This window comes from Stenella coeruleoalba (genome assembly GCF_951394435.1).
Source record: "Stenella coeruleoalba genome assembly, chromosome: 10".
Lineage (NCBI taxonomy): Eukaryota > Metazoa > Chordata > Mammalia > Artiodactyla > Delphinidae > Stenella > Stenella coeruleoalba.
Genome location: NC_137156.1, coordinates 35776829 through 35803820, shown reverse-complemented (window position 1 = coordinate 35803820; position 26992 = coordinate 35776829). Strand labels below are relative to the sequence as shown.

At 49.9% G+C, this 26992-nt stretch overlaps 1 protein-coding gene across 1 annotated transcript; it reads left to right on the top strand.

The window, feature by feature from the left end:
• Window positions 1–8125: 8125 nt before the first annotated feature.
• On the top strand, window positions 8126–26788 carry LOC307192927 (GMP synthase [glutamine-hydrolyzing]-like; the record flags this gene model as incomplete). The annotated part of the gene is given in 5 exon segments (XM_079934313.1): window positions 8126–8159; window positions 24576–25126; window positions 25128–25184; window positions 25190–25395; window positions 25688–26788. Coding segments are annotated over 5 exon segments (1740 nt in total). The 3' UTR covers window positions 26580–26788.
• Between the last annotated feature and the right edge of the window lie 204 nt (window positions 26789–26992).

Here is a 26992-nt window from a genome sequence, read left to right as displayed (position 1 = left end):
AGTGTGGCCCGGGGTACCGGTTTTCAAATGGGGGGGGTGGGATTCCAGTGTGTGACATTAGTGTCCCCTCCCCCACCAGCCCAGTTAGAATTTGAACTCCCCAGACTAGACGGCCATTGAAGCCCCTGCCAGCTAGCCCGGAAGACAAGCGTTTTAAAGAAAGCCAATCAGGGCCAGGCTGGCCTTGCAGTGACCCACAGTGCATGTGAGGAGGTAGCCACGTACTACTCCCTCGCTTGGAGCCAGGCCCTGCCATAATTCTGCTGCCCTCAAGGCCGTGGGGTGGTGTTTGCTCCATTTCACAGGATACGGGTGCTCAGTAGGCCCTTATGGATCTTCCGAGCCTCGCAGTACGTGTAGGGCCCCTGCCTCCCACCCCCAGGGGCATTTGGCAATGTCTGGAGATAATTTTCATTGTCACAATTGGGGAAGAGGACGCTGTTATCATCTAGAAGATAGAGGCCAGGGACGCTGCTAAACATCCCACGAGACAGCCCCTCAAACAAGGAATTCTTCAGTCCCAAATGTGAACGGTGCCGAGGCTAGAAACCCTGAGGTAGAGAAACTAGGAAAAATGGGTTCAAAACCACATGGCGGGTGAGTGAGGGACAATCCCCGCTTCTCGGACTCCTCACTGAAAGGCAGCCACCTCTCAATCTGTCCCCCCGAGTCCTGAAAGCTTTGCGGTCAGTTCCTCTGCCCACACATAAGACCAACCCCAACTCAGGCATTTATGAGAGAGGATTTCATAATTTCCTTAGGTCCTTATAGCTTTCCTTGGCTTGCAGAAAGTCCTTCCTGAGGTCTAGCCTTAATCTCTCCTGCTGCCGTTCAAGAATGTTTGATTTCTCAGTAAGGGTAAAGCTCAGATGTCTCTCTCCTGCTCCAACCCCTTTTGATCGTTTGAAATAACCTACCATAATATTGCTGATTGAGGTTCCCCAGTCAAAGAGGGGAAAAACAGCTCAGGGATCATGAGAAAACGGCAGGTGTTTCCTTAACACCTTCTACATACCGAGATAAGCAGACACCAAGGCACCTTTCACGTCACCTAGGCAGCCTGTATCGGGTTAATTATGATGACCCCCGGGCTCTCAAGCAGCTTGAAGAGAAACCCCTCTTTGGCTCAAAGTGACAAATCCTCAATGCACAGATGCGATTTGAGAAGGAACCCAGGGAGAACCTGTGTCTACAGATTGGATGAAGAGCATCTGTCTGCAGGAGTCATTCCTTCCCTCAGTGAGCACTTCCCGTGCGCCCAGGCAGTGACACTTAACCCTGATGCACCTTAGAATCTTCTGGAGCGCTGGGTCACACGCAGATTCCCGGGCTCGCCCCCCTCCCCTGCCAGTGTTGCACTCAGTGGATCAGGGTGGATCCCAAGAGTCTGCATTTCTAACAAGCTCCCAGGTGATGGTGATGTTGCTGCTGAGACCACACTTGGAGAACCCCGGTGCTCAGCTGTTCCGGAAACTAGGGTTAGAGCAGGGAATACTCTACGCAATAAGCCCAATACACAAGTAAACGATGTGGTACGTTAGAGGTGATAAATGCTCTGAAAGAAAAGAAATATAAGAGCAGAATGAGTGGGAATCAGGGATGTGGGGGAAGGAAGGGGAGGGATTGAAATTTTAAATGGAAGAGTCAGGTCTCATTGAAAGAGGGTGACCAGATGTGCCAATCTGCCTGGGTCTGTCCTGGTTTTAAAATGGAAAGTCCCACATTCTGGGGAGCCTCTGAGTCCCAGGCAACCCAGGACAGCTCGTCACCCTACCTTGAGATGATACTGGAGGAAGGAAGGGAAAGAGTGAAGCAGTTGTCTGTGCAGAGATACGGAGGATGAGCCCGCACAAACCCTGCAGCGAGACTTGCCTGTGTGTTCCTGGATCAGCAGAGAGGCTGGAGTGGCTGGAAGTGGGTAGATAAGAGGGAAGTGGTCGGGCATGAGGTCAGAGAGTAATGGGGGGTCAGATCATGCAAGGCCTCCTAGGAGAAGAGCAGCTTTCCCAGTGTGGGTACTGGCCCTGACTACCGCAAGCGTGCGGGGAGGAGCACGGCTAGAGCTCCGGGCTTGGAGGAGAAGACTTGTGATCTAACTCATGTAAGGATCAATGGCTCTGGCTTCTGTACGGAGGACAGCGTGTGGAGGGAGTGTCTTAGATTCTGCCTTGTCGGGGGAGAAAAGCATCTAAGACAAAAGCTTGCCGGCAGGAGGTTTATTTGACCTGTGATTCCGTGGAGAAGAGCGAAGGACAGAAGAGTGGGAACGGGAAAGGAGGAGAAGCAGGAAGGAGGATGCATCAGTGAGTTGGCCACCAGCCCGGGGCCAGCGGGGTTTGGTTTTGGCAGGGTCCTGGGAGAGAGACGTCTCAGGACTCTCCTCTCGGACAATGCCAGGGGCCAGCGCCACCCCACTGCCTTCCTTGCTCTGTTGGTCAAGTGTGGCCTCGCAGCCCTAACTACCACGCACTGCTGGGTTGCCCGCGTGTGCCGCCGAGTGGGCTTCTGCCAGCATCTGTGTGCCTCAGGGCCCGAGAAGTCCCAGCACAGGAAGCAAGAGGTAGAGAGCATGACGTACATTATGTAAGGGCCGTTAAATTGCAAACTGCATGAGGCTGGCTGTAGCCTGCACAGGACTGACTGCCACAGCAGTGGCTGGAGTGAGAAGTGGGGATGAGAGGGTGTGAAGTATCTGGTACAATCCAGCCCTTGAACCACTCAGGCCTTCTTGGGCCTTCTGCTATGTCCGACCCGTCATAGGGTTTCCTTCATGGTGGTGGCTGCCTACAATCTCTGCCAAAACTCAACACAGGAAGGTAAGTGGAATTCGCGACAGTCCCTGTGGTTGCAGCTGGTCCTGAGACCAAAACTGGTACTCATCACCTCCCTCCTCCAACACACATCCTCAGCTTCCCTCTCCCTCGGCCAGCTGGTCTGGGCTACTTGCCTGTGAGATACTGCTGCGCCTTATCTCAAGGGGTCTGAGCTCTCAGTTGCTTTGCCCTTGTCAGGCTGCGATTGCTGCAGTGGTCTTTACCATGACCAGGCACAGAAGCCCAAGAGACAGCTCAGTGAATTCTTGAGCTCTAGACAAGCTCTTCCCTGCCCTCAGTGGATAACAGCAACCCTAGCTCCTCGTGGGGGTCAGGGCTGATTACTTCCACGTACAGAGTCACTCCTTTCTCTGCTTGCTGGTCCACTGGCAGGAGAAGCCCAGAGTGACCATGCTGTGGTCATAGTTTAAGTGCAGCGTCCCCTGGTGGAAGCGTGTTCCCTCCCTGGGAATCTGACAGAGCTCAAGGTTATGAGAACAGGGAGCAAAAGTTCCCTAAGTGGTTCATTAAGAGTGGTGGTGAGAGGAGCGCCATTTATCAGCCACTGGCTCAGTTTGTATCCCAGTGGATGGCAGCCCAGATCAGGAGGGAATGCCAACTTAGCTTCTTTCCCGCTTACCTTCACACATGCTCACGCGTGTGTACACAGGCCCAAATACATGTTCACATGCACACACACAGACGCACATAAGACCACGGAAGAGGCCTTTCCCAGCCCTGACATTCCATTCCATTCCATTCCGTGTCCCCACGTACCCCGCAGTTCTTTCCGTCCTCTGGTCCTCTCTTGGGGCTACTCTCCTCCAGCCTGTGGGCAAACTCCTAAGAGCACACAGCTGGTATTGGTGGTACAACTACTACTGCCCTTGCCCCTCCCTGAGGATAACGTCCCACCCAGCCCAAGACTAGGATTCATCTTCCAGCCCAAGGCTCTCCCTGCTTCATCGGCCAGTCCTTACTCCTTGTATTTCCTCAGACACCTCCACGTGCACACTCACACACACACAGATACGATAGCCTTCTAGGACATACCTAATGGACACAGAAGCTAGGCCTCAGATAAAGCATGTTCATTTAAACCGTATGTTATATAATAAAGCATTGGCGGGTCTCCGTTCCTGGGTCCTTGGAATTTCCCATGCTATTCATAGTGGGCCCTTAGACACACCTGAGTTTATGCTCACAAGAGGAATCAGGATGGGGGCTGGTCACTCCAGAAAGATGAAATATGTAATTAGATGGGTGGCGCTTTGAGCCACATTTCAGCCCAACCTCCTAGAAGGGGCGGAGTACTAGAGATTGAGTTCCATCGCATGGCCACTGTTTCATCGTGCCCAGGTAATGAAATCCCAATAAAATCCTCGACACTATGGTTCAGGTGGTCTTCTCGGGTTGGTAATACTCAACGTGGGCTGCAAGAGTGTCGCATCTTGAGGACACAGAAGCTTCACATTTGGGACCCTCCCAGACTTCCTGCGTCTCTTTTTTCGGCTGGTCCTGATTTGTATCCTTTGTAATAAAACTGTAGTTATAAGCAGAGCGCTTTTCTTAGTTCTGAGTCATTCCAGTGAACTATCAAACTTGAGGAGGTAGTGGTACCCCTGAGTTTGTAGCCAGTTGGTCGGAAGTATCAGTGGCTCTGAGGACCCTTCAAAACTGGGGCTAGTGTCTGATGTGAGGGTAGCCTTGTTGGGCGACTCTGCCCTTGACTTGTAGAGTTTGACCTAACTCTGAATGGTTAACATCAAAATTGCATTGGACCAAAGCTGGGAGAACTGGGGTGGAGATGAAAAACAGGTTATGGACAGTCTAAGAAGAATTAGGTGAGAGGGAAAGAACAGAAATGAATGACCCAGAAAAGGCAGATTAGAACCCACTCTCTCCCCAGCTGTTCAGAGCATGTAGAAGCAGACCTGACGGTCAGTCCTCTGCACTGTTGAGATATTAAAATGCTTTCATCCCCACCGCTGCCTTGAGCCCTCCAGCACCCCGCCCTGCCTCTCTTCCAGGATACCCCCCCCCACACCAACTACCCTAAGATCCAGAAACTAAAGAGTTAACATTGCTGGGGAGGGGGAGGGGGAGGAGGCGGGGCGCAGGCCACGCCCCCTCTGGCTGGTCAGTGCCAGAGCCCTCCATTGCCTTAAATAGTTTCAATTTCAGTCCCACATTCCAGGGGCCTCAGTAGGGGACCTGTCAGAACAAACCGTATTTTCTGGCCTTAAGCTCTGCAAGGACTTTTTCGAGAAAGACTGGTCTGTATCAGGGTTTTTAGGCCAGAAAAGACAAAAGCAGTGACTGGAAAGTGAAAAATTCAGTCCGTTTGGTTACTTGGAAGCTTGTACATTTAGAAGCGATCCGCTGGTCGGATTGAATTCAATGCTATTGTGGGTTTTTTCTTTTCCCCTTTCCCTACGTTCAGCCAGAATAAGAGTCAGCAAGTCAGACAGCATCTCAGAGAAGGAACTCTAATTGCTCTGTTCCCTCGCTCGGATATTTTGGGCAATTTCAAGACGCATAAATAAGCCTGTTATTCAGGCACAGAGGAGAGTGAGATTAATTTAAATGAGTTGATTTGGAGGTCTCTGGGGAAAGCCGCCTGCATTATTCACTTGCTAGTCCCGGGGTATGATTTACAGTGAGTTTTCCCTTTATGTTTTGGACCCCGTTGAAGCTAGGGCATAAATTTCCTCAAGTTATTGTTATTATAATTTATTATTCATTGAATGTTGACTCAGTGTAACATAAGCAGTGGCAGAAAGACACGATCCTCCCAAAGGGCAGGAAAGCCATGTCCCCAACAATTCCAGAGGGACATGTAAAGAGCTTCTGGGATCAGAGGAGGGTTCCTCCTCCCCAGGACTGGGACGCCACCTGAAGCTTTTTGCTGTCCACTAAAGTCTCCCCAGGAGAAATAGGTTTCCGGCAGGGAGAGTGCACAGGCGGGCTTTGTGAGGGATCGGCCACAAATTGGGCTAATTGTTGACCTTAATTCAGACAAAGAGTCCAGTAGGATGGGAAAGGGCCACTGCACAGGACTGGGACAGAAGCGAGACCCTGGGGTGGGGTGAGACAGGAGATGTTCCCACTTGGGGGCCAGTCACTCACTTTTACCTCCTGGTGCTGGGTTAAGAAGCTAAGCGGTTGGGCAGGTGGAAAGCAGCTAGGTGCAGGCATCATCCCCCACCCCTCCCCCACCCTAGTTCACATCTGCCCCTCCTCCCTCTCCCACCCAGGTTCTCCCGTGGGGAGCAGAAGTAGCTCTCTTCGCTCCTCAATCACTTCAAACAATTGTGCAGCTTGGAGGCGCAGGCCCGAGTGACAGAACGTTTTAGACCTAGCAACAGAAAGCAATTACGTGCTGTTTGGCGCGGCCTTTAAGTACAATTGAAATTAGAGGGGAGACAAAAATGATTTCAGAATGCCAAGACTGGGTGACTGGTGACAATGCAATGACAAGCCTTGCTCCCTCCCTCCTTCCCTCATTTCTCCAGCTTCAGTTGTGCGCCAGATTCTGTGCTGTATCGAAGAGGCATTCGCTGTTAGGTGTGGGGTGGAGGCGGGGGAAGGACACACAAATCAGTGTGTTCTGCCAGGAAGAGCTCTGGGGGGTGCAGGGAAGTTACTTAACCTCACTAAGCCTTAGCTGCCCCGTCTGTAAAAGTGGAGGGCCACCCCACCTCACAGGACAGCTGTGAGGGAAACGTGTAGTGGACAGAGCACACGGTCAGCGACGATTAGCTCTCTATTTCTGTCATTACCAGTAAGTGTTACTCTGTTGGTGGGAATGTAAACTGGTGCAGCCACTATGGAAAACAGTATGGAGGGTCCTCAAAAAATTAAAAACAGAGATACCATGTGATCCAGCAATACCACTCCTGGGCATATATCCAGACAAAACTATAACTTGAAAAGACGCATGCACCCCCATGTTCATAGCAGCACTATCTACAATAGCCAGGATATGGAAGCCACCTAAATGTCCATTGACAGGTGAATGGATAAAGAAGATGTGATTGTATATACATATGTGTGTGAGTGTGTGTGTGTGTGTGTGTGTGTGTGTGTGTGTGTGTGTGTGATGGAATACTACTCAGCCATAAAAAAGAATGAAATAGTGCCATTCGGAGCAACATGGATGGACCTAGAGATTATCATACTAAATAAGTCAGAGAAAGACAAACACCAGATAATATCACTTTTATGTGGAATCTAAAATACGACACAAATGAACTTATCTACAAAACAGAAACAGACTTACAGATGTAGAGAACAGACTTTTGGTTGCCAAGGGGGAGTGGGTGGGGGAGAGAAGGATTGGGAGTTTGGAATTAGCAGATGCAAACTATTATGGGATAAACGACAATGTCCTATTGTATAGCACAGGAAAATATATTTAATATCCTGTGATAAACCATAATGGAAAAGAATATGAAAAAGTATATATATGTATGACTGAGTCACTTTGCTGTACAGCAGAAATTAACACAACATTGTAAATCAACTATACTTCAATGAAACTAAAAGACAAAAAAACAAAAATAATAAAGTGTTACTTATAGATGCAGTGTGCTGAAAAGCTATGCTTCCACCAAGCAACCGCTTTTATTCGAAATTGTCAATGAAACATACGTACAAACACACACACATCATAAATGCCCAGCTTGATGAGTTCTCACAATCCCACACCCAAATCGAGAAATAGGACATTACCAGGATCCCCAGGACCCTCCCCCTACTATCTTGCTATTCATTGCCCCACTCCCAAAGGTAACAATTATCTTGACTTGGAACTGCATGGATTAGTTTTGCCTGTTTTTGTACTTATTATATAAATGGAATTTCATAGCATGTACTCTTTGTCATCTGAATTCTTTTATTAAACCTTCTGTTTGTGCGGGACGGGGGTCATCCATTCTGCGACTGACTTCCCTTTGTCAGTGAATTTTGCAGCTGATCGTATTTTTATGGAGCTGAAAGCCACAATAACGGCCCACTTCCAGAAACTCTACAGGATCCCCCCAGAGTCATTCTGTACACTCATCTTGCCCTCGCTTCCCCACATTTCCCCATGAACTTTATTCTGTCTCTTTTGGTGAAGTGTAAGAATGTTTATGACTTGTCTCACATCCCATTTGGAATAATATATTTGGAAAAATAATACTAATAATTGAATGAATCTTAGTTCTTCTTCCTTCCCTAGTCCAAGCTTCCTCTCACTATACAACTATTTTAGGAGGATAATAATGATGATGTTGATGACAGTGAGGACGGAAGAGGCAGAGGGGAAGATGATGCGGATGAAGCTGACGCCGGTGATGAGAGGTAACGCATTTTATGTTGCTTAGTATGTGCCCAGCCTTATTGTAGCCTCCTGACCTGTACTGACTCATGAAATCTTCATCACAACACACTTCTATCCCCATTTTCAATGAAAGAAACCAAGGCACAGAAAGGCTAAAGTATCTTGCCCAGGGCCATCCAGCTGGAAGGTGGTAAAGCTTGGATTAGAGCCCAGCCTGAGCGGTCTGGTTTTGGAACCCTGCCCTCAGCCAGCACCCAGGACGGTCATCGAAGGACAAGGATGTCCTCTGAGCCATTTGCAGTGTCATCCCTTTAGAGTCAGTGCTCCTGGTTTGCTCCCCTGATCCTCTCTGTTACCAAAGCACCAATGACAAGCCTCAGTTGCAGTCTTGCACAAGTATATGTGTGTGTGCGTGTGCGCGCACACACACACACGCCCACACACACGCAGGCACACGATGCTTCTGATCTTAATGCAAATGAGCACATACCACACAGCAGAGCAGTCTCCCGCCACACTTCCCCCCAGTCCCACACCAGGTGTAATTATCACTGCCTTTCAGCAGAGCCATAGGCAGCCTTCAGTGGCATCAACAAAGGGAGAATCTCTGCAAATCAAGCTGCCCTGCTTACAGAGGGAGAGCCACGGCTGGCTGGGGAGGCTGATCCGAGCTGTTATCCTGGGAGAATTTACCCAGAGGCCCCACCAGAATCTCCATTCACTGACTCGATCCAGGCTCTTCAGATACTCATTTCTACACTTCACAGCCAACCCGTAAAGCAGAAGTTACCATTTCCACTCTCCAGTTGAGGAAACTGAGGCTCCGATAAGATGTAGTCAATTAATGGAAGCCTGAGCAGTCTGGTTTGATTTGCCCTGAAAAAGGAATCCCGGTGTTTGTTAAGGAGAGAAACACACTGATTTTGGGGTTCTTTTCCCCCAACAAAATCAAAGGGACTGGGCCCCCAGAGCAGGAGCAAGGGAGGCCTTAGGTTCAACCCAAGTCACAGTGCAGGTGCAAAGGAAGCTCCCTGGCTGTCTTTCCTCTGAGCAGAGCAGGCTCCTCGCCTCCAGGAGCTGCCACTGCAAGTGGGAATAACGGTGAAAATACGCGTTGACCTCAGGCTCCCCAGGAAAGCTACTCCCGTTCTGGGTCCTTCCTTGGGCTTTAGTCCTTCTTACCACTTAATGTCTCAGTAAATTTTGTTGATAAGTGGTCTATGTTTTCTCCAAGAGCAGTAAACACCTTGTAATTTATAAATCATTTCATCAATAATTGCTTGCAGAAGAAATGGAGCAACCAAAGGCTGGGTGGCGAGGATGGAGACGAAAGAAGGACCATCCAGTACAAGGGTGCTGTTTAAAGAAACAGAGACAGGCACCCGGGTGCTTAGAAAGGGCTGTGACTAATTCCTGTTGTCACGCTTAGAGCAAAGGAGTGATGCTGAACGTCCCAGGTGCCTGGCATTTCTCAGTTATTATTTCTAACCCATGTGGCCAACCTGCACAGCCAGCATCATGGTCCCAGCTCTCACACGTATGGTGGCTAAGGTTCACCTTGGGTGAGTAGTCTGTCCAAGGTCAGGCAGCCTGCAGGTGGCAGAGCCAGGATCCAAGCCTAATTCTGGCTGCCTTCAAACCCATGCAGGCTCCCAAGGCCACCTTGGTCTCCAATGGACGATGGTTTTTAAGAGCACTTGACTGCAATCCATGGGAAGATATAGATGGGACATCTCCCTGGGCTGGAAATTGTCCCTTCGCCCCTTGGGATCCCTCTGCCCCAGGAGCTGTAGGGCACTGCGCCCGTGGCTTTCTTGCCCTCTGGCCTCTGGGAGGCTCTGCGAGTGGGTAGCTCCAGCAGGACATGGAAGGATGGAGAGTGAAGCTAGGGGTATTTTCCCTCCTGGCTTCCTTCCTGCTGGGTTGCAGCAGCCTGGCTGTCCCTCTATAAAAGGCTGTGGCTCCTCTCAAGGTGGCCTTTTCTACAGGACTCCCCTGCTGGGTTCTGGAAAGCACTCCCTCCCTACGTTCCTTCTGCCTCAGGGGTGGTAGCAGCCCTACTGCTGCCAGCCCCTGGTCCTGCATCCATGCTTTCCCTATTCTCCACCTTTGTAAACAGTCCGTGAAGCCCGGTGCCAATTATTGTCATTGAAGTGTGTCTTCTGTTTCCTCTTGGGACATGGACTGGCACAGCGACCCAGTACGCATGCGTACACACACACACACACACACGAAACAAAAGTTTCAAGGAAACTTCCTATTCTGCCATGCCCTACCCTGCCTCACCAAATAACTAGAAGTTTTTCATGGCCCGCATTTTGGAAAAGTCCATGTTAGACTACACCCACGGTAGCATCCACAGTGATCATCTAGCCCAATCCTGCTTTTTTGAAAACTGAGGTTAGGAAAAAGAAGTAACTTGTTTACAAGGATGTATTGTACAACACGGGGAATAGGGCCAATATTTTATAATAACTATAAATGGAGTATAACCTTTAAAAATTGTAAATCGCTATATTGTACACCTGTAACATATAATATTGTGCAGCAACTATACTTCAAAAAAAAAAAAAAGTAATTGATCAAGGAAACTTGCTCCAGGCAGAGTCCGGACTAGAATTCGGATGAAGTGACTGCCGATCCTGCCTGCAGCACCTAGACCAAGTCCTGCTGCCTTTGCTGTGGGGACCCTTGACCCTCCCATGCCTTTCTCTCCCAAAGAACTGGCTGGAGTACGGTTATCTCCTTACTAACCAGCTTTCGCTTCTCGTTCCTAGTCTTTTCCAAGGCCGCCACTTACTCTCCCACTCACGAATGGCGTCACCACGGTTGATGGGAGCCTCGCTCGTCGGGGCTGGAAGGAGACCAAGCAGTCACTCAGCCCACCCCTCTCATCTCACAGGTGAGGAAGCGTGTCACCCGAAACAGGACTCGCCACTAAATCAGCACAGGCCTGATTCACAGCACAGTGGCCGGGATGCAACGTTAGAGAGAGAAAGGAGCGTGGCCTGCAGCACGGGCAGTCAGGGAGCACCTCGGGAGTCAGGGGGTGCCCCGCCATGGCTCGCCACAGCTCCCCACACCCTCCAAAGGCAGCAGAATCACGAGGAATTCACAGTGGAGGGAAGGGGAGCCTGAGGTTTCACCCTGATCATAAGCGTCTGGGTTTCCTCCTGAGAAAACCTCCTGGTTTTCCTCCCATAAGGGGGAGATGACTCATGATCTTGAAACTGAGCATGACCCTGTGGGGCTCCTGGGCCTGGAAACCTTTCAAACAGTTGCTAATCAGGGAAGGGAGAGGATGCAGAGACAAGGGAGGAGCAGGCAAGAAACAACAGGGCAGCCTTGAAGCAGGGTCCTAGTGCCGCCTTAAGCTGATACACATAAAAATATCTTGAGCTCTTTACAGATCTAAAACCCCCAACAAATGGAAGACGTCAGCATTCATTCCAGAGAAGATCACAGTTTGATAACCTTGCAAAGCTCATCAGGAGACCACCTGAGACCAGATTAAAGGACTGCAGCAACCCCCCCTCCCACTCTGACCCTTACCAGCAACTCCGCCCTTGAACCCTTGCTATAAAACTCCTCACCAAATTCCCCCAGGTTGGGATGCACAGTTTTTCAGGGCACGAGTCCGCTGTGTCCCCCTTTGCGTGGCAAAGCAATAAAGCTATTCTTTGCTACTTCAACCAGAACTCTGTCTCTGAGGTTCAATTCGGCACCTGTGCACAGAGGCTGAGTTTCGGGCATCATTCTCAGTGGTTAAATCTCCTCTCCCAGTCCCTGTGGCCATGGCCTCCAAAGTGGGGAGCACAGAGGGTTAGAAAGCAGAATTGAGGGGGGTAGGGAGGAAATATTACAATTCCTATTTGTATTTATTTTTACCTTTAAAACATGTTTTCCTTCTATTACTTAATGTCGTAGCTTTCAGTATCACATGTATAAAACTGACAAATTAATACCCTTATTTTGGGGGTGAGAGGTAAAATGTGTTCATTCTTGGGGTACAAATCTGCAAAGGCTCTGCTCTGGGGAACCGGGGACTCTCAGAGTGTGGGCTGCATCAGAATCACCCGGGGAGCTCGGTTCAGGGCCCACGCCAAACCCGCTGCAGCAGGTTCCCTGCAGGGCCAGCAATCTGCATGTTAAGCAAGCTCCCCAAGGAAATCCACGGCCACTAGCCTTTGCAGGTGGTCACTCTGGACTTTGCCTCTGTAGCAGTTGGGAAGAACCCACTTAGTCCACAGCCATCCATCCCTCTGTCCCCATCCCCAGAGCTGCGTCTCACAGAGAAATAGGTCCTGGCAGCCCTGTCTTCCACGTGCTGCATACAGGGTGCTTGGCCAAGGGGTAGCACGGGGCTGAAGCCCTTGGGATGTGCACCCTGACACGGGAGCTACCTCTACCTCGAAGAAGGGGCACCTCTTTTCTAGTTTACCCAGAGCTGCCCTGAGGGCTGGCGGTGGCTCTGGGCTGCTCTCCATCTGCCTGCTGGGGGAGCCTGACCTTTCACTAGGACCAGACTGGGATCACCACAGCAAGGACAGTCCCTGTGAGGGCAAGAGGGGGAATGTGACTCAGACACGCCAAGACCGGCCTAGGGTTAGGGAAACACCCTCAAGTCTGGCCCAGGGTTTAGAAAGAACTTCCTGATGTGAGCGTGTTAAAATGGAAAGTCACGGAAGACCCACCTCAGGAAAAGGAGGAGAGAGAAAAAGATGGGATAGAGAAAAAGCAGATGAGAGAGAATAAGACAGGCAGAGACTGAAAGAGGAGAATAAACAATTACCCTTGAGGGGTGGGCACAGTGAGGAGTGGGCGGTAGTCACCGTAGCACATCTGCCCAACAGGCAGAGCTGGGGAGAGGGTAGGTGGTGGGTTATGGCTCATTTTAGGAAAAAAATTATGCCCCCTGCTAAGGCAGGAGACAGACGGGCTCCAGGCTAGATATTTACAACTGGCTTCCTGTTCACACTTCCTGGGGTGAGAAGAAGTTGGGCTTCAGGCCAGACATTCATTACCAGCCCCGTTTACATTTCTGAAACAAGAGACAAACGGGCTCCAGAACTACATAGTTATGACCTGACTCCTGTCTATATCTCGAGATCTGCACCTCGATATAGAACCTAGCAACAGAAATAAGGTAAATAACCAGACGTTGGACATTTTTATGGCAGGGACGGAGTAGGACTAAACCCTGTTAAAAGATCAAGAGGTCATACATTTCCCATCCTTGGGGCAAGGGAAGTATTGCACATGCGCAGAAAGGCTCCTTGGGGGTCAAAAAGGAGGTGGAACCACCCCATAATAATGTGATGCTAAGGCCATCCCATAGGCCTCTGGGCTGAAATCCATCTTGGAAAAAAGTTGCACACATATGTGGGGGAGGCTCCTAAGGCAGGTCAGGCGTGGAAAAAGAAACCAGATAATTGGCTAAAGGTACACAAAGACCCGGAAGAACCGCCCTGCATAAATGACTTAACCGCCTCTTCACTGCACTCCTCCTCCTTAGGGAGAACACCCACACCCTTTCTCTCCGGGTGGGAATCTCTGCCTCGCTTCTATCTTAACTAAACAAACGGTTTCTCTGTGTGCTCTCCCACGTGTTGTTGTGCTATGTCTCTAAAAATAAACTTTGTACCTGTTTTTACAGTTTTGCCTCCATGAGAAGTGCATTTTTTACTGGGGGCAAGAGCCAGGGGGTGTGGTGGCTAGGATTTCCGTTTTCATCCAGGTTACATAGGCTCAATTCCTGGGCAGGGAATTAAGATCTCGCTTCACACCACCACTCACTGCTGCCTCTCCGAGATCACCGCAACCCTCCAGTCTGTATATTCCTTCACACTGGCCCAAAGTGGCTGGAGTAGGAGAGGAAGACCAGGGATGCTCAGCGTTTCTGGGACTTTCCCTGGTGAAGGTGAGGAAAAGCATTTTGCACTGTCAGTGTTTTTCCATTGGCCACTGGAGCATGTTTACATTCGTGTTTTAGCATCTGAGCCGTAAATCAGCAAATGACCTGTTGGGCTGTTTTAACCAGGATGCCTGCTGATGATGACATTTCCACTGCTGATATGCACAGGTGGGATTCTACAGGGTGACTGCTATTATCACATCATCAGGAGTTTATCTTGGGAGCGTTTGGGTTTTGCTGATTTAATAACCAAGCCCTGGTGTCTGTGCCCTCAGGGAAATGTTTAGTATGATGAAGGGAACAAGTGAGTCCAGCATCTTCTCCCATAGGTCAGGCCAGAGCTTATTTAAGAGAAAGTAAAAGGTGCAAGGGGAACATTTGCTTGTTTAATTGGCCATAGATTTTCCTGGCAATAATTTGCAGCAAGATAAGGGACCTCTTCAAGGTCATGCATCTTGGCTGGCTGGGTAAGGAAAAGGACTTGGGAAATTCCGGGTGCTTGGTTTTTTAAATGAGTTTGTTGATTTCTCTCAGACTCATCCATCAGCTGATGAATGTCTATTGTTTAACTGATGGTTCCTGCCCAGCTGGCCTGGCTCTCTGCCTGGACATGCTGTGTCTGGATAAAGGCAAAGATGGAGGACTTGCCCTGGGGTCTGGAGTGCCAAAGCCCTTGTATCCAGACCCCCAGGCATAAACCCTGCCCCAAGGTCAATAAGCCACTGAGCCTCATGGCAGAGAGGTAGCTTGGAGAGAGAACAGGCCACCTCTGCACGAAGTGGGATGGACAACAGTGCCTGTGCCCCAGCTTGCACAGGTCCAACACCCTATTCCCGGATCAGTGATCTGCTGGAGCAGAACCTGTGATTCCTCACATTAATTCCTGGGGTTTAGCACATGGCTTGACACTCAGCAAATGCTAAGTGCTGGAATAAATGAATGAATGAATGTAGCGACTTGCCCAAGGACACACAGCTGGTGGTGGCACAGCCAGGATACCCAAGACTAACGCTGTGCTCCTTATACCCCCCCCCCCCCCCCCCCCCCCCGCTACTGTCTACCAAGGGGTTAAGTACACAGGCGTCTGGCCCCAGACCCCTGGAGTCTGAGTCCTGGTTTATTTCCTAGCTGCGAGGTGGCTGTGGAGGCATGCCTCTCAGATCCCTCTTCAAGGAGGAATTTCCTGTTCAGTGGTAGGAGGGCAGTTAGCTGAGAGCCTCCGGTTATAGCACCTTCAGGGGCCACCTCAGTTCTGGAGCTCAGGCCAGTTCCTCCCAGTCAGGGCCAGCCAGTAACCCAGCATGGCAGGTGCTGGGGCTTGGCCATTTCTGCCCGGAGCCGGACTCGTCTAATGGGCAGTCTGCTGGGGAGCTCCCCATTGGGCGGCCTGAGATGCTGCCATTGTGCGTGACCTGGTGAATGGTGGTCTGAGGCGTTCCTGCCCCTTTCCCTCCCCCAGCTTGCAGGTCTGCATTACGGTCTGAAGGCTCTCTCTGCCCAAGGACCATAGTTTGCTATGTAATAAATATGATGACACTGCCCAGGGATAACTGATTCCATCACCTGGACCACAGTGATTGCTGGGGGAGGGAAGTAGAGGGAATACATAACCCAGTTTGGGCCAATGAGTTATGAGCTGTATGGGGGGGGGGGCTTCTCCAAAGCTCCTTCTTCGTTTATCAGAACCTCTCAGAGAGAAGCTGTTTACCTCCAGATGGTTCTGTAGCCACCAATGTGGTGGGATTGGGGGGAGGGTGGTCAGAAGAGAAAACTGACCCAGGAGTAGAGTGGAGCCCAGGGAATCACAACAAAATGGGGCCAGAGTCCTGCTAACAAGGAGAACCCCTGGATCAAACCATGCCTGAAGGCAGAGACTTTTCAATAATCTGAACTTTTCAATAATTCATTCAGTTATATCACCTGAGACCAAGCTAAGTGTTCTATCATTTACAATGAAAATAATCCTGATTCAATTATGCAACAAGAAAAGAAAAAAGGGATCACCCACCCACCACCCCAGGCCAGGTCACAAAGAAATGAATCTCTGATGGTAAAATTTCAAGCACATGAATGGCAAGGAAATCTCAGGAAGAGGTTTGGGGACAGAGGATTCAGCAGATGTTCCCCAACCCAGATTTCACAGGCAGTGGATGCTCCAGGATCCAACTGTGGCCTGAGAGCTGGATAGACAGAGGCCAGGGTTACAGTGGTGGTATTCCCACCAAGTGGGAAACAAACCAAGTCCCTGGGGCAAGAAGAGAGGAGAGCCAGTCCATCTGCCCACACAAACACACACACCCAAAATGAGAGGAGCGGGCTTCCCTGGTGGCGCAGTGGTTGAGAGTCCGCCTGCTGATGCAGGGGACACGGGTTCGTGCCCCGGTCTGGGAAGATCCCACATGCTGCGGAGCGGCTGGGCCCGTGAGCCATGGCCGCTGAGCCTGCGCGTCCGGAGCCTGTGCTCCGCAACGGGAGAGGCCACAGCAGTGAGAGGCCTGTGTACTGCAAAAAAAAAAAAAAAAATCACCTTTCAAGCCAGGGCTGGGTGAGGGGGTCCTTCCTCAGGCTGGGAAAGGGGATCACAGGCCACACCCGGTGGCTTTTGAGGGACACACCAGTCCAGTGCTGCCAGCTGGCCTGACCCTGAACGTGGTTCAAATTCTGGCGTGGGCTCTGCGCCGTGAAGTGATGGTCGAGGTGAGGATGTGGCTGTGTATCAGGTGAGCCTGGACTAGTCACCTTACCTGGGACTTAATCCTTCTTCTGTTAATGAGGGGTAGTTCTGGAATCAGCGTTTCTCAAACAGGGGTCTGTTGGCACTTGGGGTGGTCAGTTCTTCCTGTGTAGGACTAGTCCACACATTGCCCCAGGGGGCACATTCACTAGGAATCCCCACTGTCCCCCAACCCCGCAAGATGGCCCCAGCCACTGTGACAACCCAAAACCACACACTCATATGTCAACACATCCCCTAGGGAGACAGTGCCAGCCCTGGCTGTGGACCACTCTCCGGTAGCTTTCCTGAACAGCTGGGTGGCCTCCCTGTACCTCAGTGTCTGCATTTCAGAAATGGGGATGATAACGTGCCTGCCTCATTGGGCTATGAAGCTTAAATGAGATACTGCTTATAAAAATGAAGAATGGTGCCTGGCACACGAACAATAAGCATTACCCACAGTAATCAATAATTAATCAAGCATTACCCTCCCAAGTATCTGTTATCCAATTTCAATCCTACCTAGTACATGCCATTATTCCCATTTTATATCTGGGGAAACGGAGGACCTGAGAGGTGAAATAACTCGACAGATTTCAACAATGGCTCAGTGTGACTTCCCAGCCTGGCCTCTTAACGGCCCATTTGCGGGGGACATGACAAGGCCAGGCACTTACTGTCTTCTGTTATAGGATGTCTGTACTGGGGGGCTGGAGAAAGTCGGGACAGGACCTGGGGCTGATTACCGTCAGTTCCAGAAGACGGACTGGAGGTGAGGGCCTTCCTGAATCTGCCCAGCTACATGTTTCTCTGGCACCCTGTCGGTAAATCCAAAATTCAGGTCAAGGAGGTTTTCTCCTTGCTTGCTTAAGATGGCTCTAAGGAACAGGACACGAGGGGCTGAGCTCAGGGGACCAGGTCTGCAATAGCAAGGAGGCTGGGGGCAGGGAGTCCAGAGTGTGGCTGGAGAGGCGGCGGCCGGGGGCGGCTGCAGGAAGGGCATCGCGCTGGCAGGACACTTCCTCCGTGATATCCTGGGGCAGCAGAGGAAGGTGGGCAGGGGACAGAGCCCAGAGCCCATACCACGGAGAAGCCACAGAAAGCTCCGGGAGACCCCACGGGATGGCAGTCAGGCCCTCGCTATGCCCAGACACCCTGGCCTTTCCTTTCCTCCCACCTCAGGGCCTTTGCCCTGTGGTTGGTTCTGCCTGGAATGCTTTTTCACCCAGATTTTCCCACACCTGTCTCCTCCTTATTGCTGGATCTCACAGCTCAGAAAGGCCTTCCCAAAACACCCTGGGTGAACCAGTCACACAACCCTGCTTCTTAGCGCTTAGCAATGGCAAGAATTGTTTGCTGTTTATCAGTATAATGTTCTGAGAGCCTAGAACAGTGTCTGGCACTAAATAGGTCCTCGGTCAATATCAAATGAATGAATGAAGGACGGAGACACACTTTCCGATGGCAGGGAAACTTCGGTCTGAGGGGAGACGCGGCCCCGCCCTCGGGGAGCCCCGGCCTGAGGGGAGACGCAGTTGTTTTCCTTGCGGCAATAGTCATCAGCAAGTACTAACCAAATACATAATCCTTGCAGGCAGTGCGGCTGAGGAACCTCAGGCTTACAAGACTGTCGGAAGACTTCCCGTAGGAAGCTGCCTCTGACAACTGGAGGCCCCACATCTTAGACCCGTCAAAGGGGTCTCTCCCTAGTGGACCAACACTGTGCTTTTAAATCAGAGCCAATCAAAGTGGTCATGCTCATATGTGGCTGCTGAGTGTGATTAGTGACAAACCCCAGAGATCTCTCACCACAGGTCCAGACACACCTATGTGACCACTCCTTTTTGCAGTATAAATACTTGTCTGGCTCTTGATTGGAGAAAATGTGGTCACACGCCACCCTCTGCTTGGAACTTCTCCCCTCTTCTCTGATCTCATGTCCTATCTATATCCCCATTTATAGACTCCAGGACCGTGGAATGGGACGCGGACTCACATTGCAGTCTGCCAGTGGCACCTACCTGGAGTTGTGCAGTGCACAACCTGTACAGCTGTGCTTAGCAGCACTGGTAAACTCCCAGAGTCTCAGGACTGAAAGGGACATCAGAAAGCCTAAAGCACAGTCACTCAACCTTAAAATGAAGAGCCTGAGGCTGCTGGTGGAGACAAGGCTTTTCCAAGGCCATGCAGTGATGCCTCAGTGAAATGGCTGGGCTGTGGACCCACAGCTCTTGGCTCTCAGAATGGCACCATGAGGTGTCCTCTGCCGTCCTCCCTCCCCTCCTCTAGGGCTCTCAAAACGCCCCCTTCCCTCCCCTTCAGCACACCCTGTGCGCCCACCTTGGTTCTGTGCTCTCATTCAGAGTCAGTACATGCCATGCTTTGGGGTCTTCCTAGGTAAATCACATCACCAAGCTGTGGCACCCACCACTGGTCCACTCAGAGTGGGGGGCCCCCGCCAGAGTGGGTCCGCATCTGTACAGGGCTAGTAATGGGGGAAGGGAATGACGAGGAGGTGGGGAGGACCCCCATGTTTCCTGGCAGAGTAAAAACACAGAGTCAGACACACTTGGGTAGGAGTTGCTCTGCCCCTCACTCTACTCCGCCAGGGGTGTGACCTCGGATGGTCCGGTCCACTCAGCCCTTCTGGGCTCCAGATGTCTCAACTATAAAGGGCGGTAAAAATAACCCTCATTTCTCCCCCCACCCCTCACCCCAGCCTAGTAAGGATTACATAAGGTAATTGATGCGAGGGACCGAGCTTGGCTCAAGCCACGGCTGCCCCTGCCCCTCGGAAACAAGCCCTCGTCCTGGAAGCCTTTCTCAGCCTCTGTTCTGCATGTGTGTTATGGCTCTTCCCCGTGGAAGCCGTTTAAAGGCAGGAACTGCTACTGGGAAGAGAAAAAATCTTTGGCACAGCCCAGCCATTACCAGAGATGTTTAACCAGCCCGCATTCAAGGCAGAAGGACGTGCATGGAAGCGTTTTATCTTCCTCCCACAAAGGGAGAGCAGAGCCCTGTGCCAAGCTGAAATGAAGGCTTGATTTTTTAAAATAGACATTTAGGATTCACTGATGCTTTGCTAACCCCCAGTCAAATCACGACATCAAGGAAAGAAAAACTCCATTTTCTGCTAAGATGTTGAAATGGCCCTTTCCAATTAAGCGGTGGGCTCTGGGAGGGGGAGCCCAGGCAGGCGGCCCACAGCCGTGTCTGCTCATCTGTGTGTTTCTGGGTCTGTGAGCACCTCGGAGCTGAGCCCACGTGTCCTGGGTGAGGGGGCTGGCCTCCAAGCCATCCTGCCCTCTGGGTCTCCCACCAGGCTGGGTCCCTGGTTGTCCCTGGGAGGGATGTGAGACCTGTTAGTTAGCAGTCACTTACATGTTTTGCATATATCAGTAGGTCTGATCATCTACTTCGAATTAGCAAAGACCAGGACTCTCACAAGATTGCCCACGAAACACGACTACGTGCTAATAACACCATCCATCTGAAACCCACCGTTCCCCAGCTCCCCATGGCTGTCTGTCAAGAGAGCACAGACTCATCTATTAAGACTCAGCGCAAGGGCGGTAATTAAAGCAACAACGACAAACACTTGTATGTCCCTTTCGCTGTCAGTCACGGCTCTAGCTGCTTCCGCATATTAACTCATTTCATCTTCGGGTAACTGTGATGCTTTAAGAATGGCCACAAATCCTTTCCGCTCTTCCCACTGGAGAGTTTGAGTCTCAGTCTTCTCACTTTGAACCTGGGCAGGCCCGGGGTCCACTTGATGAGTACAATGTGGTAGAAGTGATACTGTGCCAGTTTCTAGAGCAGACCTGAAGACACTAGCAGTGCCACCTCCATCTCTTGGTGTACTCTCTTGGCAGCCCTGGGCCTCCACGGAAAGAGTCTGACTAGTCCAAGACTGCCATGCTGGAGGGACCACATTCACGTGCTTTAGTGGACAGTCCCAGCTGGACCCAGCCTTTCAGCCATCCTGGCCGAGGTGCCAGACACGTGAGTGAAGCCATCTGGGACCTTCCAGCTGAAGTACCATTGAGTGACCTCAGCTGATGCCACTTGGCAAAAGCACCAAGCAGCCAACTGCCTGAGTAACTGACCACAAAATCATGAGGTGTAATAAAATGGCACGAGTACTTTGTTAGGCAGCGGTAGATAACCAGGACAACCTTCTGAGGCAGGTCCAATGGAATACCGTTTGACAGCTGAGAAAACTGAGACACAGAGACGTCAAGTAATTTGCCCATGGTCACACAGCTAATAAGTGATGAAGCCAGGATTCCAAACCCAGACAGCCTGGTCCCAAAGTCCATGCTCCCTCTTCTCTGAACCCTAAATTGACTATTGTTCCACTGTCCTAACATCTCTTGAACTTACCCATTGGTAAATCTTCTCCCTTACTGGATGCAAAGGCTACTGAAAGGCAGATCCCAATTCTTAGTCAATGCATAGCCCTGTCCTGGGACAGAGGAAGAGTGCTCAGTGTTTGCTGAGAGTGGAGGGGGGTGGGGGGTGGATAGATCGATGGACTGATGGATGAACAAATGAATGAGCTTGGATAGGAGACAGCCTGGAGAACGTGGAGGGGCTAGAACTGTTTGGGGTACGGGCTTATTAGAGGTGCCGTGCGAGGATTAGCATGAGGGAAGCAGAGGAACACCACACACCAGGCAGAGGGGTGCAAAGACTCCCTTGACTGACTGTGTGATTCCCCACCCTCTCCTCTCCAGGGCCTCACGAAGAGTCACTCTTTGAGGCTAAAGATTAATTCTGAAAAAACACTTCTATTTTAGTGTTATATGTTGCCTCCATTCTTTTTTCTCCCCCAGCACAACTTTAACAAGGACCCAAAGCTTCCACTAATAGATATGTCACGTACCTGAAATGTCTAGTCACCAGCTGAACACTAATTTTCCCTGTGAATGTCCTGGTAGCCCAGGCAAAAGGGAAAATACATTGTAGTTAAGAGCTCTCATTTGGGGGAGATTTGCTGACCTCTTAGATCCAGAACCAATAACCTTGCAGAAGGCTCACCTCTGACCCGCAGGCAGGGAGTCCCTCCACACTCAGCCTCTGGACACATGCACCCCATGTGTTCACCACCAGTCCACCCTGGACGCAGTGGTGCTTATTCCTAACTCCTCCTCTGCTGTGCTCAAAAGGGCGCGGGCTTGAGTTCATGCGTCTCTCAACCATGAATCCTCAATTCTGCAGATGCCGTGCTTATTGCCAGAACAGTCAGTGACCGCAAGGTCTTCCAAACCTCTGGAAACTTCTGGAGAAACAAGAGTCCCTGGGCTCCTCCCACCAGCACTCTTCTCTTTAAGATTCCAGGCAAACAAGGATTTCTATTACCTTGTCCAAGAGTATTTTTCCGGGAAGAATGGTTATGCTGAACCTCAATGGAAATTTCCACTGGGGCTTCTCTGTTTTCTGGAACTCATTACACAGAGCAGCGTTAAATTTACAGGATGCAATCCCTTAGATGTGGACGCTTAGGTTATATAGTTCACCGGAGCAGATAAAAAGAGGCCAACAGACTCATCTGGAGAGATGAAATTTCTCCTGCAAAGAGGGTGGTCTCTGCTCAGAGTTCAGAAAGAGAAGTCTGTCCTTCCAGGACATAGATGGCTCTTACATAGATGGCTTTGCATAGATGGCTCTTACAAAGGATGCTGGATAACATAACAGTTGACCCAGAGATGTTCATTGTCTCATTAACCTCCTGAGAGTGACCAGGACAGCAAATTCTGAGCTACTCAGAGAGAGCGTCGAGAACAACCAGGCACAGCAGTCGCCCCTCCTGCCCTGCCCTCACCAGCCTCTACCACTTGGCTTTGCTCAAGGCAGGTAATGAACAGACTTGAGGAAAATGCTTAATTCCAAGCCAGATGCCACATTCACTCTACCAGGTCTCCTCCCTGCCGCCTCCCACCCCAGCATGCACACGCACACACAATTTCCCCAGTCTCTGTGTTATGGAACTAATCTACTTTACTACCACCTTGAGGAACATGTGAATCACTGAGCAAAGACAGAGAGAAAGCTGAAGATAAGTTATTTTTGGAAGGTTGTCATTTTGAAGCCCCAAAGGCAGGCTTCTCCAGGGTGGGTGAGGCCGTCGAAGTGACAGGCAGCTGGGGCCGTTCCCTCTTCCCTGAACAGCCCTTTCTCCCCCACACTCTGGACCTTTGCACTGTCTGTTGCCTCCACCTGGGATGCCCTCTTCTGATCGCCATCTTTTCCTGGCAAAATGCCATCTGTCTCTCTCGAGGCCCAGATATTCCTGATCTCCCCACCCCAGCATAAGCTCCCCGAGCTTAGGGCCCTTACCACTCATATCATAGAGTTGCTTCATGGCAAACAGTGTAGACTCTGGAGCCAGTGGCCTGGGCTCGACTTAAGACTGCTACTTACTAGCTGTGTAATAGGGAAGAACAAATCTGACTCCATATTGGATCTGTTTCTTTTACTTTCACCTTTGCATTCCATTGCTTTTGCTACAAGATAAGAATGTTGCCTGTAGCTTGAAATATACAGGATAGCCCATTCTCAAGGCTCTGACCTTTAAAGGTATAAAACACTGTTCCATTCATACAGAGATACAAAGTTGCGGAACAGACAATAACATTTGTTTTGTTGGAGGTTTATAGGAACATCGTGACTGGACCTACAGGGACAGCTGCAAGGACAAAGGATTCTGACACCAAGAGGGCGGCAATGATCAATAACACCCCCTCCTCTTTTACTATAAGAGAAGCCTGAATTCTAACGAGGGTAAGATGGTTCTCTGCGAAGCTAGGCCACCATCTTCTCCATTTGCTGGCTTTCTGAATAAAATCACTATTCCTTGTCCCACCAACTCGTTTCTCAGTTGATTGCCCTGTCATGCGGCGAGCAGTACAAGTTTGGACTTGGTAACAGCTGTGCAACTTTGCACAAGTTACTGAATCTCTCCGTGCTTCAGATGCCCCTTCCATGAGATGAGGATGATAACCATGTCTACCTGATTAGGGTTGTTGAGAGAATTTTAAAAGCAATGACTGTAAATTGCTGTCATTATCATTATCCCTAGGGACTGCGTGCTCAAGGCTGGGCACTCAAAGGAGCTTGGAATGCCTCCTGAACTGCAGTGTGCGAATCAGGAATTGGCTGCAGTCCGCTAGGGAAGTGGGGATTGAGAGACAATAATGCAGTCGGGGCAGCTCCAGGAGTACTATGGGGGCCCAGGGACGGGGTGGGGCTGGAGGTCCTGCCCAGCTCACCCTGACTGCCTCTACCACACCCTGAGATTTTCCTCAGCACCACCCCCATTTCCTCCTCCAGACTCGGGGACCATCTGAGAGCAGACTGGAAAGGGAGCTCCTGCCTCAGATCTGCCCTGCAGGGAGCTGCAGCCTTGGTAGGTTGGAAAATGGTCACAATCCGCTCTTGGGAGGAGGAGAGGCGCAACTGTGATTCACAGTGTCTGCCAACTGCCAAGGTGTAAATACTCCCAGCATGGCGGGCTTCAAGCTCCTGACACGACGTCACTGAATACGGAGTTGAGAATGGATGGGCAGTTCCCTCTATTACACGGCAATATCACTATATGCCTACAATAGATGTAGGCATATAGTGAAGCGCATGGATCACATGTAAAATACACAGAATTAGAATGTAGCTAAATAATTACAAAGGAATAGGTTGCAAACATATATTTCTTTTTGATATAATAATTTAATATAATTTTAAATCACGGTTGTGTCGAAAAAGTAGCTGTCAGGATGCCTAAAACGGTTGGTTGTTTGGCCTGAGGTGACCCAGCACTGGAGCCTACCCAGCTCTTTGGTGGGGCTAATGGCAGACTCAAGCCAAGGAGTACTTCCCACAACTTCTGCTGCCCGTGTCCTTGTCCCCACGGTGAGCCACAGCCACCCCCCGCCTCTGCAGGAGACCCTCCAACACTAACAGGTAGAGCAAATGAATCTAGAAAATTATATGGAGTCCAGTTCCACCCTGAAGTTGGCCTTACAGAAAATGCGAAAGTAATACTGAAGAATTTCCTCTTCGACATAGCTGGGTGCAGCGGGACCTTCCCTGTGCAGAACAGAGAACTTGAGTGCGCTCAAGAGATCAAAGAGAGAGTCGGCACATCAAAAGTTTTGGTTTTGCTCAGTGGTGGAGTGGACTCAACAGTTTGTACAGCTTTGTTGAATCGTGCTTTAAACCAAGGTCAAGTCATTGCTGTGCACATGGATAATGGCTTTATGAGAAAACGAGAATGTCGGTCTGTTGAAGAGGCCCTCAAAAAGCTTGGAATTCACGTCAAAGTGATAAATGCCGCTCATTCTTTCTACAATGGAACAAACAGCTCTACCAATATCAGATGAAGACAGATCTCCACGAAAGAGAATTAGCAAGACCTTAAAATGACTACGAGTCCCGAGGAGAAAGGAAAAATCATTGGGGATCCTTTTGTCAAGATTGCCAATGAAGTAATTGGAGAAATGAACCTGAAACCAGAGGAGGTTTTCCTTGCCCAAGGTACTTTATGGCCTGATCTAATTGAAAGTGCATCCCTTGTTGCAAGTGGCAAAGCTGAACTCATCAAAACCCATTATATCCACTACCAAACGTAAGGTAGATAGCTAGTGGGAAGCAGCCGCATAGCACAGGGAGATCAGCTCGGTGCTTTGTGACCGCCTGGAGGGGTGGGATAGGGAGGGTGGGAAGGAGGGAGACGCAAGAGGGAGGAGATATGGGAACATATGTATAACTGATTCACTTTGTTATAAAGCAGAAACTAACACACCATCGTAAAGCAATTATACCCCAATAAAGATGTTTTAAAAATAAAAATAAATAAATAAAATAAAATGTTTTAAGTCACAAAAAAATAAAAATAAAAAAAACCATTATAACGACACAGAGCTTATCAGAAAGTTGAGAGAGGAGGGAAAAGTCATAGAACCTCTGAAAGATTTTCATCAAGACGAAGTAAGGATCTTAGGCAAAGAATTTGGACTTCCGGAAGAGTTCGTTTCCAGGCATCCATTCCCAGGTCCGAGCCTGGCAATCAGAGTAATATGTGCTGAGGAACCTTATATTTGTAAGGATTTTCCTGAAACCAACAATATTTTGAAAATAGTAGCTGATTTTTCTGCAAGCGTTATAAAGCCACATACACTATTACAGAGAGTCAAAGCCTGCACAACTGAAGAGGCTCAGGAGAAGCTGGTGCAAATTACAAGTCTGCATTCACCGAATGCCTTCCCGCTACCAGTTAAAACTGTGGGTGTGCAGGGTGACTGTCGTTCTTCCAGTTATGGGTGTGGAATCTCCAGTAAGGATGAGCCTGACTGGGAATCTCCAATTTTCCTGGCTAGACTTATACCTCGCCTTTGTCACAACATTAACAGAGTTGTCTATACATTTGGCCCACCAGTTAAAGAACCTCCTACAGATGTTACCCCCACTTTCTTGACAACAGGGGTGCTCAGTACTTTACGCCAAGCTGATTTTGAGGCCCATAACGTTCTCAGGGAGTCTGGGTGTGCTGGGAAAATCAGCCAGATGCTGGTGATTCTGACACCTTTACGTTTTGATCGGGACCCACTTCAGAAGCATCCTTCATGCCAGAGAGCCATGGTTATTGGAACCTTTATTACTAGTGATTTCATGACTGGTGTACCTGCAACCCTTGGCAATGAGATCCCTGTAGAGGTGGTGTTAAAGACGGTCACTGAGATTAAGAAGATTCCTGGTATTTCTCAAATTATGTATGACTTAACGTCAAAGCTCCCAGCAACTACTGAGTGAGAGTAATAAACTTCTTGTTCTGCTCCAAAAAAAAAAAAAAAAAAAAAAAATGCCTGAAACTTCAGCAATTGGTTCTCCCCTCATTAGTAACCCTGATACTCTTTGTAGCACATACCTACCTCAGGACCTTTGCACCTACAGTCTCCCCTACATGGTATGCTCTTTCCCCAGATAACCCTGTGATTCCTTCCCCACTTCCTTTAGCTCTAGCTCCAGCAGCACTTTGTCACTTATTAAAAGACCTTCTCTGGCCATTCTATATAATAGCAGCACCCTTTCCCTCAGTCCTTCCTAACCCCCAGCTCTGATGTATTTTCCTCCAGAGCCCTTGACACCATGGACACTCTATTTGTTCATTCATCATCCATCCTCCCCCACCGAAATCCCCACAAGGACAGGGATTTCTGTCCATT